This window comes from Dipodomys merriami, unplaced genomic scaffold (genome assembly GCF_024711535.1).
Source record: "Dipodomys merriami isolate MVZ:Mamm:240054 unplaced genomic scaffold, mDipMer1.0.p SCAF_114, whole genome shotgun sequence".
In the NCBI taxonomy this organism is placed as follows: domain Eukaryota; kingdom Metazoa; phylum Chordata; class Mammalia; order Rodentia; family Heteromyidae; genus Dipodomys; species Dipodomys merriami.
Window position 1 is genome coordinate 3,899,182 of NW_027202427.1, and position 18,918 is coordinate 3,918,099.

The window sequence follows — 18,918 nt, forward strand, 5'->3', positions numbered from 1 at the left end:
GCAGGAGGCCAGCGGCCACCCCACGTGGGCCGGGGCGCCGCCTCAGGGCGGCCCGCGGCTCTGCCCGCTGACCGCCCGCGCGCCCGCGCGCCCGCGCGCCCGCCTCCGCCGCGGGACGCGCGTTGCCGCCCGCGTGCCCGACTCTCCTGAGGGTCGCGCGCCCGGCTCCAGAGCACCACGCCCCCGCCGCGCTCCCGGCGTGCCCTGGGGCGCCTGGAAGATGGACTACGACTCCCATAAAGCACCGCGGGACCAAGCCGTCTGATTGGCCGGGCCTCCGGCGTCGACCAATAAGAGGAGCTCTTGTTGGTCGGTGCCTTGGCGGCCGAGTTCGGAAGTGTCGGGCTCAGCGCCCGCGCGGCGTCTGCCTGGTTGCTCTGGAGCCGGTGGCGTCGCTGCCCGCCCTCCGGTCCGCCAGCCTCTGCCATGGGGAGCGCCGAGAGCAGCGAGAGCCGCAGAGTGTCCTTCGAGATGGACGAGGAGGAGCGGGTCCGGGTGCTCCAGGGCATCCGGGTGAGCGGCGCCGCGGGGCCGGGCCGGGCGTGGAGGGCGCCCAAGGGCGCTGCGGCGCGGCGCGGCGCGGCGCGGCGCGGCCCGGCCCTGAGGGAAGTGCGGCCGGCCGGAGCGTCTGCCGCCCGCCGTCCTCGTGGAGTCCCGGCCGGGCCTGGGGTCCGGAGGCTCGGCGGGTCTCCCGGCCGGGAAGAGGCCACGCCGGTCCTCGGTGTCCAGCCTTCTCGACACGGCCTTCCGGGAGGAGGAGTGGAGGCCGCGGAGGCCGCGAGTCGGGAGGCCGCCAGCGTCCGAGGGAAGCGCAGCTCGGGTCGGCTTAGCGTTTACGTTTTGCGAGTTCGTTCCGCGCCCGCGCCTCTCCCCAGTGTGCGCGTCGCGTTCTGTGTACCGGGCGCCGCCTGCCGAGGCCGCCTGCGCGCGGGAGCGCCCTGCCCTCCGCCGCACGCAGGAATTGCGCCTGAGGTCCTGGGCCGCGCGTCCCTGCCGAAGCCCTCCACGTGGACCCGCAGCCGCGCTCTTGAGAAAGCCTCCTCTCCAGGCTATGCAAGGCTGCCCAGGTGCCCGCTGACCTCTCTGACCACATCCCAGGCCAGTCCCCTTGCCTCCCCCCATCTCCACCTGTCTGTCCGCTCCTCCCAGGAGTTCTTTCTTGCCTTCTCTAGAAGATGCCAAGCAATCTCTATTTACCGTGCACCGCTCCATTCCTCTTCCCGGTTTCCACCTTGTCACTGCCCACACCTTACATGTTTCCCCCCATCCAAGCACCAAACAGACTTGACCGTACTTAGCTTCCAAGACCAGGTGTGTTCAGGTCAGAATGGGCCTTAGACAGATTCTGTGTCCCTGACCACGAAAGTCCAAAATAGCGTCCACCTGGCTGACAGTTTTATTTCCATTGCACCCGTCTCATTTTAAAACTTGCGCTGATAAGTTGTTTTTCCATTAGTGTAAGTTCTTGAGACAGGCTCTTGTGTGACAGGTGAGACTATCCCCAAAATGCAAGAGAATAATAAAAGCAGCTCATAATTTTGAGTGTGGTGGCAGCTGTGCGTTGCCCTTTACAGACAGTATTTCATTTAATTTTCTACAGACCTCTGAGAGAAGTATTCTACCATCCCATTTTTTGAGTAAGGAGATCTGAGGTACTGAGCCAGAAGTCACATCCGAGATCACATAGGTGACAAGTGGGGAGAACCAGGATTGAAGAAGTCACATCTGAGATCACATAGGTGATCACTGGGGAGAACCAGGATTGAAGTAGGTCTTTCCAGACCTTGCTGTTGAACTCCCAACAGTTTATAGTTCCTCCTACACTGCGTGTGGAACGCTGTGAGTGCTGTGTCAATAGTTGTTGAATGATTAAATGCATAAACCCAGTAAACAGACCAATTTAAAAGAAATGCCCAGAGGATTGTAGAATTAAGTAGGGAAGTAGTTCAGGAAAAAGCTCAGTTAGGGGCTGGGAAGGTGGCTCAGTGGTAGAGCGCTTGCCTTGCATGCATGGGCCCTGGGTTTGGTTCCTCAGCACCACGTAAGCAAAAAGAAAAAAAGCTGGAAGTGGCGCTGTGGCACAAGTGGTAGAGCACTAGCCTTGAGCTGAAGAGCTGAGGGACAGCGCCCAGGCCCAGAGTTCAGGCCCCACGATCGGACCTCCCCTCCAAAAAAAAGAAAGAAAGAAAGAAAGAAAAGGCTCAGTTAATGTGGACTTGGGTAAACAGCTTTTTTTTTTTTGGTCTTAGTTGCCACCTTAAAAAATTAGTTAATGTGGGGACTGGTGGCTCACATCTATAATCCTGGCTACTTAGGAAGTTGATATCTTGATTAAAAGCTAGCCCAGGCAGAAAAGTCTGTGAGATTCTTGGGGGGGGGGGGTCCGGTTGTGGGGCCTGAACTCAGCCTGGGTGCGGTCCCTCTGCTCTTCAGCTCAATGCTAGCGCTCTATCACTTGAGCCACAGCACCACTTCCAGCTTTTTTTTTTTTTTTTTGCTTATGTGGGGCTGAGGTATCAAACCCAGGGCCTCATCCATGCAAGGCAAGTGCTCTACCACTGAGCCACCTTCCCAGCCCCAAGTCTGTGAGATTCTTATCATCAGTTACCCACCAAAAAGCCAGAAGTGGAAGTGTGGCTCTTACTAGGTTCTTACTTTGTTCTTACTAGGTGGTCTAGAGTCCTGTTAACTTAGCTGTGACTAGTAAATGGGAAGGAAAGAAGGAACCTCAGTGATTGTGTCCTCTTCTAGTTGGGCAGGCTGATCAGAGAGAATAAGTGTCCTGTCCAGAGGCATGTGGGGAGAGATGCTTAGCTCCATATCAGGAAAGGATAAGTCATGCTTGTGTACTTCATTTGAAAGAGAAAGATAGAAGAAAAGATGGGATAGTAATGAGTGCTTTTTGTTACTCCGGGTTCACTTTATCTCTAGGCAGGTGAGTAAAGATCAGGAAAAAAAAGATCGATCAACAAAGCAGTTACCCAAGAGAACAGATGAGAAGTTAATACATTAACCTAGTAAGAGATTCTTAAAGAATATCTGCCCTGGCTCCTTCAGAGAAAATAAAGTATTCCTAGAGACCACTTGTATTTATTCCCCAGGTCTTAGAAAGTGCTCTGGTTCCTTTAAAATGAAAGGTTAGGGAGGGCCTTGCTCATTTGCATGCTTATTTGCATATATTTACATATAAAGTCTTAAGCCCTAATTTTTTGGAAGAAAAAAGAAATTTAATTAATGCAAAGTGCTACAATTATATTCAACTCTACTATTTAGAACAAGCATGTGTGAAATACATAAAGATAATTTTAACCAGTTAATTTTCCCTCATCCTCGAATAAGAATAGACAAACTTATGGCAATAGTATCTTCTGTATGTCTACTTTTTTTCTCCATCCCATGTAAAAAAGTCACCTAATAATTCAACCAAAGTTGGGTGCTTGTTGACATCCAGACTTGTCACAGTTCTCCAACCTCTTCCCTATGCTAGTTACTCAGCTTCCTATTCCACTGCCTTGGTAAACCTATTTCCTTATCCTTGTCCCCAAGCTCATTATCTAGACTAGATAAGCCTTACTATTATTTTGTGCTCCTTTGAGAATAGCTCTGGGCCACTGGGGAGTGGAAAGTCCAGAGGATATAGTTAGATACGCAAGAGACTCCCACAACATCCCACAACCAGAGAGAGGCTACCATCTCAGGAAATATTTGTGCCAGTATATTACTTACCAGACATGCCTCGCCTTACAGAGACGAAGAACAAAGGCCAAGTGTCTGCCATCTGGAGGACTCAGGTGTGTAGGGGAAAAGATAGAAAGGAAAGACAAAGAGGCAGCAGAATGAAAGCTGCAAGTTCCGAGAAAATAGCACAAAGGCAAATGCCTGTTTGGGGAGATGACTCTGGTGATATGATCTGAACCAGTCTTGTGGATGGTGCATAGTGACTTGGCTGGGCACTGTGCCTGGTGCATTATTTCAGATATTGCACATGCTAACATTGAGAGACACCATAATCCCCCTCTTAGAGGTAAAATGTCATCCCCATCTCATAAGTGAGGAGGTAGGTTCAGTGAGCTGAGTGTGTTAGTAAAAGATCTGGAAAGCCAGGTTCAAAGTTAGATGCTTGACAGGCATAGGGATGAGGATGTTTGAGAAGGTTGTGGGCTACCGGGAGCTGGGCCCCGGATGCCAGGAAACGCTGTGAATGTTTTCCTGGAGGCCACATTGAAGTTCTCATATCAGGAGAAGAGTATTTAAAGATATAAAAAACAAAAAAAAATACTATTAATACGATTTTTAGTGTTCTTTGACATGGAAACACAGTCTCAATTTCATGTCCATCCAAAGACATTTCATAATTGTGCATAATGCAGTCCGTTTTTATTTAGAACAAATTTAAGGGCCATGTATCGAAAATTTTCATTATTTCTTTCATTACTTCTTTCCATTGGCTTTTGCCACCAATACAATGGGATGGAACAGATTGGATCCCTCTTCTGAAAGGCCACCCTGGCCTCCTCCCTAGTCAAGTTTTCTCTTTTATTGATCCTGCCTCCATATATTTTAATTCTCTCTAGCCTCTAGATGTTAAATCTTTGTTTTTTTGTTTTTGTTTTTGTTGGTCATGAGGCTTGAACTCTGGGCCTGGGCACCTGCTCTGAGCTCTTCAACTTAAGGCTAGCTTGCGCTACCACTTGAGTCACAGTCTTCACTTCTAGTTTCTGGTGGTTTATTGGAGATAAGAGTCTCACTGTCTTGCCTGCCCAGGCTGGCTTTGAACCATGATCCTCAGATCTCAGCCTCCTGAGTAGCTAGGATTACAGCCATTGGCACCTGGATGGATGTTAAATCTTTTACTGATGCCTTTCTTTTGTTCTTTCATTCTTTCTTTCTTTCGTTCTTTCGTCGGTCACTGGGCTTGAACTTTGGGCTTGGGCACAGCTCTTTAGCTCAAGGTGAGCACTCTATCACTTGAGCCACAGCACCACTTCTGGTTTTCTAGTGGTTTATTGGAGATAAGAGTCTCATGGACTTTCCTGCCCAGGCTGGCTTTGAACTGTGATCCTCAGATCTCAGCCTCCTGAGTAGCTAGGATCACAGGTGTGAGCCACCGGTGCCTGGCTGATGCCTTTTTCTGACTTGCTAACTTGCCTGCTTTTGCTTGTAGTCATGTGCCTGGGGTTTTATTTCTGGTTTGTGGAGATACAGAAATGTGTTTATAATTTGCCATGTTTGCTAAGTTTTTTTTTTTTTTGTCGTGGGGCCTGAACTCTGGGTTTGGGAGCTGGCCCTCAGCTCTTCAGCTCAAGGCTAGTGCTCTGCCACTTGAGCCACAGTGCTACTTCCTGCTTTTTCTGTTTATGTGGTGCTGAGAAATCGAACCCAGGGCCTCATGCATGAAAGGCAAGCACTCTACCACTGGGCCACCTTCCCAGCCCTTGCTAAGCTTTTTATTGGGTGTTTCTGACTTCTTTTTTAAAAACAAAAACAAAAAACTTTACTGAGATGTATTATATATCACAAATACTTCTCATTTCAAATATTGTGTGTGCATGTGTTGGGGGGGGGGTGTCCTGGGGCTTGAACTAGAAGCTGGGTGCTGCCCCTGAGCATTTTTGCCCAAGGCTAGTGCTCTACCACTTGAGCCAAAGCTCTACTTCTAACATTTTAGTGCTTAATTGGAGATAAGAGTCTCAGGGACTTTTCCTGCTTGGGCTGGATTCAAACCATGATCCTCAGACCTCAGCCTCCTGAGTACTTAAGATTACAGGCATGAACTACCTTCTTTGACTTAGTGAAAATATTTTTTGTGGTCCTAGGGCTTGAACCCAGGGCCTTGTCCATTCTAAGCCACTTATCAGCTCTGCTTAATATTTTCAAAATTGGTGGTTTTATAGGTGTTTGTAGTCTGTTCCTTTTCATTGCTGAGTAGTACCCTACTGTATGGGTTATATAGAACATTTTGTGTGTTCAGTCCTCAATGGGGATTTGAATTGTTTTCAGTTCTCAGCTATTTTGAATACTACTAGGATTGTTTGTTGCAAGTTTTTTTTTTTTATTTTTTAATATGTCTTTATTTCTCAAGGATAGGCTTGCTGGGCCACTTTGTTTATGAATTGGGTTTAACTTTTTAAGAAACTGCCAAGTTGGATATAGTGGTACATATCTGTAATTTTAGCACTCAGAGGGCCCAACCAGGAGAATCATCATTTAAGGCCAACCAGGGCTATATGAGACCCTGTCTAAAAAGAAAAGACAAAACAAAACAACCTTGCCAAGTTGTTTTTTAAAGTGGTTGTATTCTTTTCCATTTTCACCAGCAAATATGAGAGTTTGGGTTCACATAACCTTTCCAACACTTCCTATTGTCTTGTCTTTTTGATTATAGCAATTCTAGTAGCTGTGAAATGGTATGTCATTGTGGTTTGAATTTGCATTTGCCTAATAACTAATGCTGTTGAGCATCTTTTCATGTGCTCATTTTCTATCCATATTTGTTTTTTTTGTGAAATGTACTCATATCTTTACCATTTTAATTGGATTATTTGTCTTTTTTTAAAATCATTATTCCTTTGTGCTGGATATAAACTCTTTGTTCTGTTCTGATTTGCTGGTCTGCTCTGATTTGCTGCTATTTTTTCCAGTATGTGGCTTGTGTTTTCATTTTCATAATAGAGTCATCGAACTGCAAATGTTTAGTGATTTTGATGAAGTTTATGCTTTTCAAATTTGATTGTGCTTTTGATATTGTAAAATATTTGCCTAACCTGAGGTCATGGAACTTTCCTCCTGTTTTTTTTTTTCCCTAAAAGTTTTATAGTTTTTGCTATTATATTTACGTTTATTGGTATGTTTTGAGGTGACTTTAGTATATGTTGTAAGGTCTGGCTGTAAGTCAGAGCTGGACAAAAATCCTCTTTCAGTGGCCCGATAGTAAATCCATCAAAACACCAGAAGGTTTGTGTCATGAGTACTCAGTTTTGACATTTTTGGTGAAAGTAGCCACAGACAATATGTTAATGAGTGGGTATGGCTGTGTTTCAGTAAAAAATGATTTACCAAATCAAGTGATGAGTTGAACTTGGCTCAAGTACTAGAGTGTGCTGAAAATTTTATTTGTTTTGCATGACATATCTTATTTTTCATAATCCATTTGTTGAAAAGCCTATTTTTCCCCATTGAATTACTTTGGAGTCTTCATGAAAAATCCATTCAGTATAAACCTAAGGTTTATTTCTGGACTTTGAATTCAGTTCCATTGATCTCTATGTCTGTCCTTCTGCCAACACCATGTTTTTATGATTATTACTGCTTTGTACTCTCAAAACTGGGAAGTATGACTTCCTTCAACTTTATTCATTTTCAATATTGTTTTAGCTGTTTTGAGTCCTTTGTGTTTCTGCATACATCTTAGGATCAATTTATCAACTTCTACAAAACTCCTGTTGGGACTTTTTTTGGGGTGGTGGTAGACAGGCTAGTCCTGGGGCTTAACCTCTGGGCTTATGTGCTGTTCCTGAGCTTCTTTTTGCTCAAGGCATGAGCTTTGCCACTTGAGTCACAGTGCCACTTCTGGCTTTTTTGAGTAGTTTATTGGAGATAAGGGTGTCATGGATTTTCCTGCCTGGGCTGGCTTTGAACTGCAATCCTCAAATCTCAGCTTCCTGATGACTAGCTAGGATTACAGGTGTGAGCTATTGGTGTCCGGCTCTTGCTGGAATTTTGTAATGAATCTATAGATTGCTTTGGGGAAGAATTGCCATTTTAACAATATGGAGTCTTCAGTCTGTGAAAATATATTTTTTCCATGATGTATCTCAGCAACATTTTATATTTCTAGTGAAACAAGTTTACACTTTATAAAAATATTCCCAAGTGTTCTTTTTTACATTGTTATGAACAATTTTTTTTTTTTTTTGGTTGTGGGGCTTAAACTCTGGGTCTGAGAGCTGTCCTTGAGCTCTTCAGCTCAAAGCGAGCACTCTTATCACTTGAGCCACAGCATCACTTCTAGTTTTCTGGTGGTTAATTGGAGATAAGAGTCTCATGGACTTTCCTTCCCAGGCTGACTTTGAACTGTGATCCTCAGATCTCAGCTTCCTGAGTAGCTAGGATTACAGATGTGAGCCACTGACTCGTGGCATTGTTTTTTAAATTAATTTTTTATTTTATTTTATTTTTTATGTGGAACTAAGGAATCAAACCCAGGGCCTCATGCATGCTAGGCAAGCACTCTACCACTAAGCTATGTTCCCTGCCCACAAAATTGTTTTTTAAAATTAATTTTTAATTTTTGAATTTTAGATTGCTAGTATGTAGAAATAGAGCTTATTTTTGCATATTGATCTCGTGTTTTGCAACGTTACTACAGATTCTTGTTCTTTTCATTATTAATTCCTTAGGATATTAGGTAGGATCATACTATCTGCCAGTAAAGGCAGTTTTACTTCCATTCCACTCTGGATTCTCTCTCTCTCTCTCTTTTTTTTTTTAACTTGTCTTATTGCGTTGGCTACATTCCACAGCACACTGTTTAATAGAAGCTGTGAAAATTATTTTCTTGCCTGAACTTAGGAGAGATCATTGCATCTTTTCATGAATAATATGTGAATTGTAGGCTTATGTATATATCCTGTTCACATTAATGATTTTATTAGTCTCTGTCACCGTGTTCTTTTCAGACTTTGATCCTATTTTTCTTTAGTAAGTTCTAAGAGAGCAAAGATTTTTTTTTAAAATTAGAATGGCTAGTTAGTTATGTGACTTTTGAGTTCATGTTGACTTAGTGAATTAACAGTTCTCAAGTTGGCTATCTGACAGCTGTGAAGGAGGAATTACTAGGACTTGTTTCATATGTATGTAGCAGTTTCTTTTCTACTGTACTCTTACCCAACAGCATTTCTGAGCTTGAATCTTTGAATGTCTCAGCATTAATAGCAATGATCTGTATGGTAGTTTATATTACTACTTTTTTCTGTTCTTTATCTCTGTTTTGTTTTTGCTAGATGTTAACCTACATATCTGGGATCCTCTCCAATCGATAATCTTCTTTTTGTTTGCATCCTTCATCTTAAGTTGACTTGGTTAAAGTAAGTGTGTAAACAAAAAATGTTGACGCTTTAGAGAGATAGATGTGATATGTCCTCGTGTGTATTTAGCATATATACCTTGAAGGATTAGATCACAAGTCTTCTCCAATCTTCAGCCTTACCGTGCTGCTTGGTTTACCATTTGAGTGAGTGTAATTTGACAGAGTCACAACAGGAAATGCCAGCTTGGGAAGCCAAGAAACAGCCAGCCAACACCTCTCTTGCTTTCCAATGAATGGAGTCTGAGTTTGAATTTCAAGTCCAACAAACTGCCTGAGCACACACTGTGTGCCAGTCCCTGGGCTTGGTGCTTTCACACACACTCCCCCAACATGTCACACCTTGGGCTGCGTGTTGAGATATTAGGAAACAGGGAAACAGAATAAATACTTCAGGGTTCTCTATCTTTTCTCCTCAGTTGCTGAGACAGGATAGTATGAAGGCTCAGACTTGCCCTTGGTGCCCTCCATTCTCATGACCAGGGAGTTCCTAAATTCAGTGGTGTTTTCTAGTGGAGGACTATATACAATCATGTGCCCCTGGGGGTATTTTGAGTAACTCTCAAGGGTTTATTTGAATATCAGTGTAACCTGTAACAAAATTTAAACAGTGTAAGAGTTGCAGTGATTTCTAACTTGCCATCTGACTTTACGATGTCCCCCTCCTACAAGATGAAATTCCATTGCAGTGATCCTTAACTGTATAATTATAATTACCTTTTACACATCTTCATAAAAGTTAAATCTATAAAACAGCATAAATGTGGGCTGGGTGCTGGTGGGTTACACCTGTAATCCTAACTACTCAGGAGGCAGAGATTTTAGGATTGTGGTTCAAAGCTACCCAGGGCAGGAAAGGCTATGAGATTCATCTCCAATTAACCACTTAAAACTGGAGATGGAGCTCAAAGTGGTTAACCACTAGCTTTGGGCAAAAAAGCACAGCACCCAGGCCCTCAATTCAAGCTCCATGACTGACACACATACAAAAAAAACAAGAGGTAAAACAAAATCCAAACCAGCATAAATGTAAAGGTAGTGAATTTTTACTTTGACTAAGCTCATCTCTGTTTCCTTTGGCAAGTGAAGGTGCTGCTGTGGGACACAAGTGTTGCTTTTCCATTTCTTGGAGGAATGTCTCTGTAGAGCTGGTGTCCAGGACCAAAACAGCACCCCACCCCCCTGCCTCATGTCTATAGAATCTTCAAAAGTTTTCCTTGTTCGTCCTCTTGTCGCTTCTGTGCAGTTTGTCCCCTTACCCCCCATTCTCTCATCTTCATTCATGAGCTGATGGCATCTAGATTCTAAGTAGCTAAGCCTGAGCTGTCTGAATTCCCCTGGTCATCTCTTCCATGCCCCATGTCGTCTTGTGGGTGTATCTGTCCCCTCTGCACCACTCCTCTGCCTCTTCTGAAAAGGCCTCTTCTTCATGTGGGGAGTGGCTCTACCATCTAGTCCCTGTCTGGGAAAATGGGCAGTCCACATTTTTCTGCTTTTAGTGACAGTCTTGAGCTTTACCTTCCAACAGTTTCTTCCAACAGTTTCCCTCTTTGTCTTTACTACTCTTTATCTCAGTTCAGGCCCACACTGTCTTTCTATCACCATCTGACAAATTGTTCTTTATTCTAATAGGCTTGCTTTTCACCAATCTGTAAGTCCTGATGCTACAAGGGTAAGCTTTTTTTAGGCAAAGGTCATAAAATTCAGACACTTAAAAGGGAGGTTTGTAGGGGGAAAGAATGTCTCTTTCCCACTCTGCTCATTTATCCTGCTCTCACAGCCCCATTTAGCTCCTTGTTAGAGGCTAATCAGAATTCACCCTTATGTGTTTGGCTCAGGACTTCCCCTTGCATACAGTTAAAAGACCTGTTGCAGAATCTGCCTTACGAGATACTGGCTCTCCATGTGCTGGTGTCCCTTTCTGTCTCCAGAAACAGGGGCAGAAATGTCCCAGCAGGAGACCCTTGGTCTTGACCTTTTCTAAGCTGCTTCATGTTTCTGTGTCTAACTCCATTCTCCTTTGTCTGTGCAGTTACCTCTCCTTCGTTAACTGACTAAATCCCCCTTCTCTGAGGACCACATTCTGTTTTTTTTGCCTCTTTAGGAACTTTCTGTAGATCTGCTACCTACATTAAGTACTATGAGTCAGGCCAAATGATCTCTTCCTCAGCTACTCCTTCTGGCTCTGAGCAGGAACCATATCCTACTTGTGTTTTCTGCCTCCGACACCTGGCTCAGAGCCTGCTATAAATTAGTCGGTTGCTAGATGGTATTTTAAACCAGTGGCTGGTCCTCCCTCCCACATTATGAATCCAGAAACCATGGTATTAATAGATTTGAATTAATTGCCACTATTTAAACATTGAGAGGCTTTATATAAATGTGATTTTTTTTTTTTTTTGAAAAAAACAAAGCATTCAAAGTCTGGTCTCTTCCCATATGGTAGCACTTTCCTGGAGCTTCAAGGTGCTGCCCTCTTTTGGTGGCCCTGTGGGTTCACCTCTCAGCACCACAGTGCCCTTGCGCTACTTTTTCTGTCTTTACCAGGTTTCCATTTCTGTCACCTTCGTGGCTTCTGTGGATACTTGTGCTTGTATGCCTGAAGTGCAAGGTCTCCAGGACTCTTCTTATTTTGACATTCTGGGATTTAAATCTTGTGAGCAGCCGGTGCGTCTAATTTCAGCTCATCGAAAACTAAAGGACTAGGAACAAAATCTCCAAGGCAACAATCCTAGGCAAGGAGAGGAAGAATCTTTTTAGAATCACGGAGTTGGGCAGGAACTTACAGGGATTGAGGTGTCTGGGCATCAGGATCCTGACTGATTGAGACTCCAAACAAACTTGATCTTGTAGAAGTTGGCAAACTGGCCCTTGCTTGGTGTGCGCGGACCGTCCTCTCCTCCTTTCCCACAGGAGCCGCAGGCCTGGCATGGGGGTGAGCAGGGAACAGCATTCATCTCTTTCTAGTAGCCTAGTGCTTGGTACAGTACATACTGCTGAGTGGTACTAAGTGGAAGGAGTGTGGCTGTGAAGACCTGGCTGAGCTGCTGATGTGCCTTGCAGCATCAGGCAGTCTTCTGTGCACCATCCTTCTCCATTCATGGTGTGATGATGGCGATACTGTCCCAGCCCATGAATGAGCTGATACCCCACCTGTGACCTTAGAGAACTTCTTTGTTGTGCCTGGTCAGTAACATTGTGTGAGCTGGTTTTGACCTCAGTAGGCTTAACTAGGTTGACTTTCTGGGCCATAAAACACTATCAGGCCAGGGGATGTGACATCTAAGTCAGTTCAGCTTTCAGGTAACTTGAGTTTCTCCACATTCCTGTCTTCACATGTGCAGGTGTCACTGTTAAGTACCAGGATTTAGATTTGAGTCTGTGACTGTTGAGCTTCCCAACTGTTTTCTTCATCTATGAAAGGGTGATGCATAGACAGTGCATTTAGCCTGGAGCCTGGCATGCAGAGTGTGCTCAAGGAATACCAGTCAAAGTTGTTTCTATCATTAGCGTTAAATAGGCACCCTTCCCTTCGCTCTGGGGCTTGACTTCCTCTGTGCCAGCTGTGAGCTTCATTGCCTCCTTCTGGAGAGTGGGGAAATTACATCCTTTCTCCTTTCTCAGTGCCCTAACACCAGGGATTCCCTCATTTTTTTCCCCAGATGCAACCTCTTGCAGCTTCCTGAGCAATCTATTTGCCTGTGGAACATAGATACTTGGATGCACTTAGAAGATATCACTTGCGCATACACACACACACACGCACGCACGCGCGCGCACACATACACACACACACACACACACACACACACACACACAGCAGTTCTTGGCTCACTAATGACACCTCCTTCTTTCCAGCAAGCCAGGCTCAGAGCCTTGCTGTCATCTTTTCTCTCATCTATTACTTTAAGATTTTTTTCTTTTTGCAAAATGCATCTTATTTTTAAATGCCAACTGTTCACAATTTCTCATGATTCTTTTCAGACTCTTTTCAAGCCTGCATATACAAGCATACTCTTTCCTATTTTGTTGCACAAATGAGATCATATTGCACTTACTATTCTGTGAATTGGCTTTTTTACTTGTTTCATGCATTCAGACAGATGCCAGCTCTTAAACAATTGTTTTAGTGTCTTTGTGTCCCTTCCCTCCCCTTCAGTCCTACAGTTGGTACATTTTTCATCTCTCTTATTCCTGATTTGCACTCTTGTGTTACTTTTCCTCAGGCTTTGCCATCTCAGCCCCTTTTTCTCTTTTGCCTGACTGTCCTTTGCAAAGAGAAGATCTTGGTGGGGCATCTTCTCTGATGCTTCAGTGCCTCCCAACTCACTGCAGCATAAATTCTAGACTCCTTGTCATTCAAGGCCTCTAGTAGAATTCATCAACCCTTTATAGCTTTCTTTCTTCATTTGCCTGTGTACCTGCCAGACTGAATCTTATGACTTGTCCATGTACTCTCCCTGCTGTGCCTTCTTTCAATCATGCTGTTCTATATTCTGGAATGCCACCCTCTGCCCCACTCTATCTTACAAAATGCATCCCATCTCTTCCCTCCTCTCCCCTCCCTTCCCCTCCTCTCCCTTCCTCTCCCCTCCCCTCCCCTGGCACATAGATTGAGCTCAGGGAAGGGAAGTAAATAGTCCTTTGAGGCTTCACTCAAGTATCTTCTGGCTAGAATTTCGGGTTCCGTGTGGAGATTGCTGGGGCACTATAGCTGTGCCGCTCTTAACTGACTCTTCTGTGGCATACGTTCTGTGTCTGTTTTATATGCCCCATTAGACAATAAGTTCTGGGTATGATAGTTGTCATATCTTAACATACCTGTTGTAGTTTGGGCAAGTATTGCCCCAAAAGCCATGTCCTGAAGGCACTGTTAGGAGGTGATGTAACCTTTAAGAAGTGGTACTTAGTGGAAGGAATTGAGGTCATTGCAAGCATGCCTTTGAAAGGGATATTGGGACCCTGTCCCCCTTTTTTCTCTTTTTTCTGGGGGGGGGTTCTGGTCATGGGGCCTGAACTCTGGGCCTGGGCGCTGTCCCTCAGCTCTTCAGCTCAAGGCTAGCGCTCTACCACTTGAGCCACAGCGCCACTTCTGGCTTTTTTCTTTTTGCTTATGTGGTGCTGAGGAATCAAACCCAGGGCCTCATGCGTGCAAGGCAAGCGCTCTACCACGGAGCCGCCTTCCCAGCCCCCCTTTTTTCCTCTTTGCTTTCCAGTTTCCATGGAAGTGAATAAGCCTCTATCATGTGCTCCTGCTGTGGTTTGCTATGCCACCTCAGGACCAAGTGGTCACGGACTAGAAACTCTGACACTGTGAGCCAAGATAAACCGGTCCTTCTTTAAAGCTGAATATTCAGGTAATTTGTTATAGCAATGGAAACCAGGCAAACATGATGCTCTGCCGAATGAATACAGTGCTATATTTAGCCCTTTAATAAATATTTAATTTTTCTGTGCCAGTACTGAGGCTTGAACTCAGGGCCTGGGTGCTGTCCCTGAGTCTTTTTGCTTTACCATTTGAGCAACAGCTCCACACTCTGGCTTTTTTTTTTTTTTTTAATATTGTGGTGGCTAATTGGAGATAAGAGTCTCACAGTCTTTCCTGTCTTTACTGGCTTCAAACTGCAATCCTCAAATCTCAGCCTCCTGAGTAGCTAGTATATAGGTGTGAGCCACCAGCACCTGACAGTGAATATTATTTAACATATATTTGTACATTTTCAATGGACCAGAGACTTTGTAGAAATGAAGATGTAGTCAGAGCAACAGGGAATCCTTGGCTGCCATGGATGGCAGGAGTGATAGCAAATAGTGAAGTGCATATCGTGTCAGATAGCAGTAAGTGCTGTGAAGAGAGGCCAAGCAGAGTAATGAGGAGAGAGAGCAGCGGTTGAGGGACGGTCAGCATTCCAGTCAGGAGCCAAGGCAATGTGTCGTGTTCAGCTTATGACTGAGTCTAGTAGGGACTCCAGTGATGTTCCTTATCTGTCTTGCTACTCTCCTTCTACTGCCACAGCTTCTGTGGGGGTTGTTCTAGCCCCTGAGTGTGGCTTAGCAAATGTATCTCGCCTTGCTGTTGGTGTTGGGGAGGTACTCTGTGATCCTCAAACAGACTAGCACAGCAGTGAAGTTGTGGGCAGCAGCGTTGGGGCTGAGGAGCATTCTTTCTTTCTGGTTTCATTTGGAAAGCAGGTGTGATGGTGTGAGGATTCAAGGGGAGGGCTTTACTGAGTGAGCACTGAGTGGTTCACCTATAGTGTAGTACTGCCAGTACTACTACTTCAGTGTAGTAGTAGTATGTTACAGTTTATCGTTATTGTAACTCAGATCTCAGTTATATTGCATCAGATAAATACTGTTCATTCCTATCATTGTTCTTACGTTAAGTTTTTGATAATACCCACCTGTGTTTGTTAAAGCAGTACCCTTCTTTCCCAGCCTTTTAGTCATGAGGTGGTCATATGACTTACTCATGCACCTAGCCTCTAGCCCTTTCTTTGGGAGCTTGGCTTTGGATGAGGGTGGTGTATGGGTATGGTCATAGGGATTTCCAGAAGCCTTGGTTGGGGTGGAAGTGGTCAGGCCTCTGTACATATATGACCTAGTTTGGGATACAGCTCCTCCTTGGCTTGTCCTTGCCTCTGACTTTTGCTGTCTGGGGCTGCCCTTTTCTTCATGTCTTTCATATATGATCAGGATTCTTCAGGATAGGGCTGTGGACTAGAGCGAAAAGGAAAAAGAGACTTTTCTTGGCCTTTACTTTGTTGCTGGAGACTTGTGCCAACCAAGCATTCTATGGGGTAGCAGAGAAGAGTTGTTTCCCGGCTACCTTCTGTTACTCGTGGGTTGGGGGCAGATCCAGGTTTGAGCCATAGGATGTCAGACTTGGAGGGGAGTTTAGAAAGAATTTGCCCAGTTTAATTTTGTACATAATATGGAGAGTAAGGGAAGAGATTTGCTCAAGTCACAAATCTACCTGGAGAACTAGAACCATGCTTAGTTCATAGTATGTGGTAAACCCCAATGATTCTTTTTTTAAATATAGCTTTACTGTTGTTATTAAGGTGTAGTACAGAGAGGTTACCATTTGATAAGTCACATCATGAGTACAATTTTTTTTGGACATCACCCCGTTCTTCATTCACTTCTCTTCCTTTGCTTAATCCTAACAATTCTTGTTGTCAGTCTTTTCATGTTGTCTATTTGTACCCAATAGTGCTTGGCAGTTTCATTTTAATAGCTCACATGGGTTATTTTCTTTGCACAACTGGGTTTTGTAGATTGCTTCATGTAACTCTCATAATCTCTACAGTCTCTACCATTATTTCCATCTTACAGATGAAGAAACTGATTTAGAGATGAAAAGTTCTCTGTCCAAGGTCATGCAGGAAGTAAATAGGAAGCAAATACTTGGGATTCAAATGCAAGTTGGTCTGATGGGAATGTACTAAATTCCTGAGCTATGTTGAGCCACCCTATCTTCAAGGAATCTGTTTCTTAGCTGATGAAAGGAAAGCTCAGGAAAGCTAAAGAAGTAGGCCAAGGTCATGTAGTGAAGAGTGGGAAGAGCTCCTTTCCCCTGTGTTGCTCTGGATTGGCCTGCTTCTGACCTCAGAGCAGGATGCTCTCTGGCCAGCTCTGGTGGCACAATGGCCAGTGTGCCTGTGGCACCTAGTACCCAGCCCTGCTGGCTCTGGAGGCCTCCGTTCTGGTTCTGTTGGTACAGGGAGCGTTGCCCAGATGGTGTTTATTCTCGCACGACTAATGTGTGTATATGTATATTTGTTGATTAAAAATATTACTTGCTGTATTTTGTAGCAACATTAAGAAATATTACGAATCTCTCACTGCCAACAAGCATCTTGCCAATGTTTTCCTTAACCCCTCACTTACCAAGTAGTGTGGTTCAGTTGGTCCTACCTTGGCTAGGACTAGCAAGTCAGAGCCTGTGACTCACCTGTGTGAAGTCCCTGGCACTTCCTCTGGCTCAGATTTGAACCTGTGACCTGCCTTTGCTTGTCCCTCTGGCCTGATCATCTGGTCCCCTTCTTTTTCCCTATTCAGTGCCACAGTGGCCTTCTGTTGCACCCTGGGACACGCCAGGCTCAAGACTTCTCAGAGATTTTGCATTTTTTTCCTCCCTGTTTATTGCTGAGGGTCCTCATTCAAGGGTGGAAGTCTTAATGTGGATATCTTTCTCAAGGTGGTCTTCCTGCTCTCCTTGCCCTTCCTGCTCCCATCAGCCCTCCCTTTGGCATGTGCTCACACTCATACACACTCCAGTCAGTGTGTGCCCAGAAAGGGAGGGGAGGGAAGGGAGACCCCACATCATCAGACCGTGTGCCTGGCTGAACAGCAGACCAGCCCTCTGAAGCCTGGATGTTGGACAAGTCCCAATCCCTGGGTACCTTGCTTGGCCTTCCTTCTCTTCTCTTTTGCCTGTGCTCTGGAAAGAGATACTAACTCCCAGCTACTATGGGGCAAAGACCAGGAGGAGGATGGTTCCATTATCTGAAGTTAGTGAGACCCTTACAGCTCAGTTAATAAGCCACATGAAGTGGTGAACTCTGTGATCCCAGTACATGTTGTGCCTTCAGGAGATGGGGTTAAGATCTGAAGTTGGCTGGGGACAAAACGCTTCATATACTGGGTGCTGGTGGCTCATGCCTGTAATCCTAGCTTAATCAGGAGGCTGAGATCTGAGGACCAGGTTTGAAGCCAGCTTGGGCAGAAGAGTCTGTGAGACTCTAATCTCCAATTAAAGCACCGAAAAAAAAAAAAAAAGCTAGAAGTGGAGCTGTGGCACAACTGGTAGAGCACCAGCCTTGAGCAAAAAAGCTCACGGATGGTGCCCAGGCCCTGAGTTCAATCCCCAGGACCAACAGAAAAAACAGAAAACCCAAAACACATGTTCCCTGACCTCCTTTTGCTCAAGAACAGCAGTTTCCCACTTGATCCACAGCTCCATTTCTGACTTTTTGGTGGTTAATTGTATATAAGTCTCACAAGCTTTCTTGCCTGGGGTGACTTTATACAGTGATCTTCAGATCTCAGTTACCTGAGTAGATAGGATTATAGGCTTGAGCCACTAGTGCCTAGCCTCATTAGTGGGTTTTGTTGTTGTTGTTATTGTTATTGCCAGTCCTGGGGCTTGAACTCTGAGCCTGGGCCTATCCCTGTACTCCTTTTACTCAAGGCTTATATTTTACCACTTGGGCCACAGCGCCACTTGGAAATAAGAGTCTCACAGACTTTCCTTCTGGGGCTGACTTCAAATTGTGACCCTCAGATCTCAGCCTCTTGAATAGCTTGGATTACAGGCATGAGCCCTGGGCTTCTGGCTTTATAAGTTGTTTTTATCTTTTATCTGGATATATAAGGAGATGTTGTGATACAAGCTGATTAGACGAAATAAAGTATGAGAGACTGTTTGTTAACTGCATCTTATCTACCATTAACTCCACGGAAGCTAGGACAGTGTCTTTCACTGTGATCAGCACTGTTTTCTGTTAAGCATAAACGAACAGATGGAGTCTGGTCATGGTGCCTCATGCATTTGCTCTTGGCCAGACTGCTTTCTTGGTCCTCATGGGTTGTGCTGTAAGCGGCTCCTCTGCATGTATCAATGCCTATTGTTCCTGTCCACCTGGCTGCTCTCCATCCTGTGTGTCGGGACATTGCTTGCTATGACTGCCTCACTCATGGGATCTCAGATGCCATCAATACCTCACCCACACTGAGGAGGGCCACTGAGGGCTCAGTCCTCAGTGCAGTTCACTAGCTCACACTCAGGACACACACTTAATTCTTAGTCCCTCAAAGGACTGGTGCAT

General features: G+C 45.0%; 1 protein-coding gene across 4 annotated transcripts in view; it reads left to right on the forward strand.

The window, feature by feature from the left end:
- Positions 1–323: 323 nt before the first annotated feature.
- LOC138822751 (MICOS complex subunit Mic25-like) overlaps positions 324–18,918 on the forward strand; it is a 222,252-nt gene continuing 203,657 nt past the window's right edge. For all 4 annotated transcript variants that reach the window (XR_011370612.1, XM_070015695.1, XM_070015696.1 and 1 more), the window contains exon 1: positions 324–513. Coding sequence is in view for 3 of the 4 variants with exons in the window: in XM_070015695.1 (XP_069871796.1) it covers positions 427–513 (87 nt within the window). In the remaining variant the exon portion in view is untranslated. The remainder of the gene's footprint in view (positions 514–18,918) is intronic.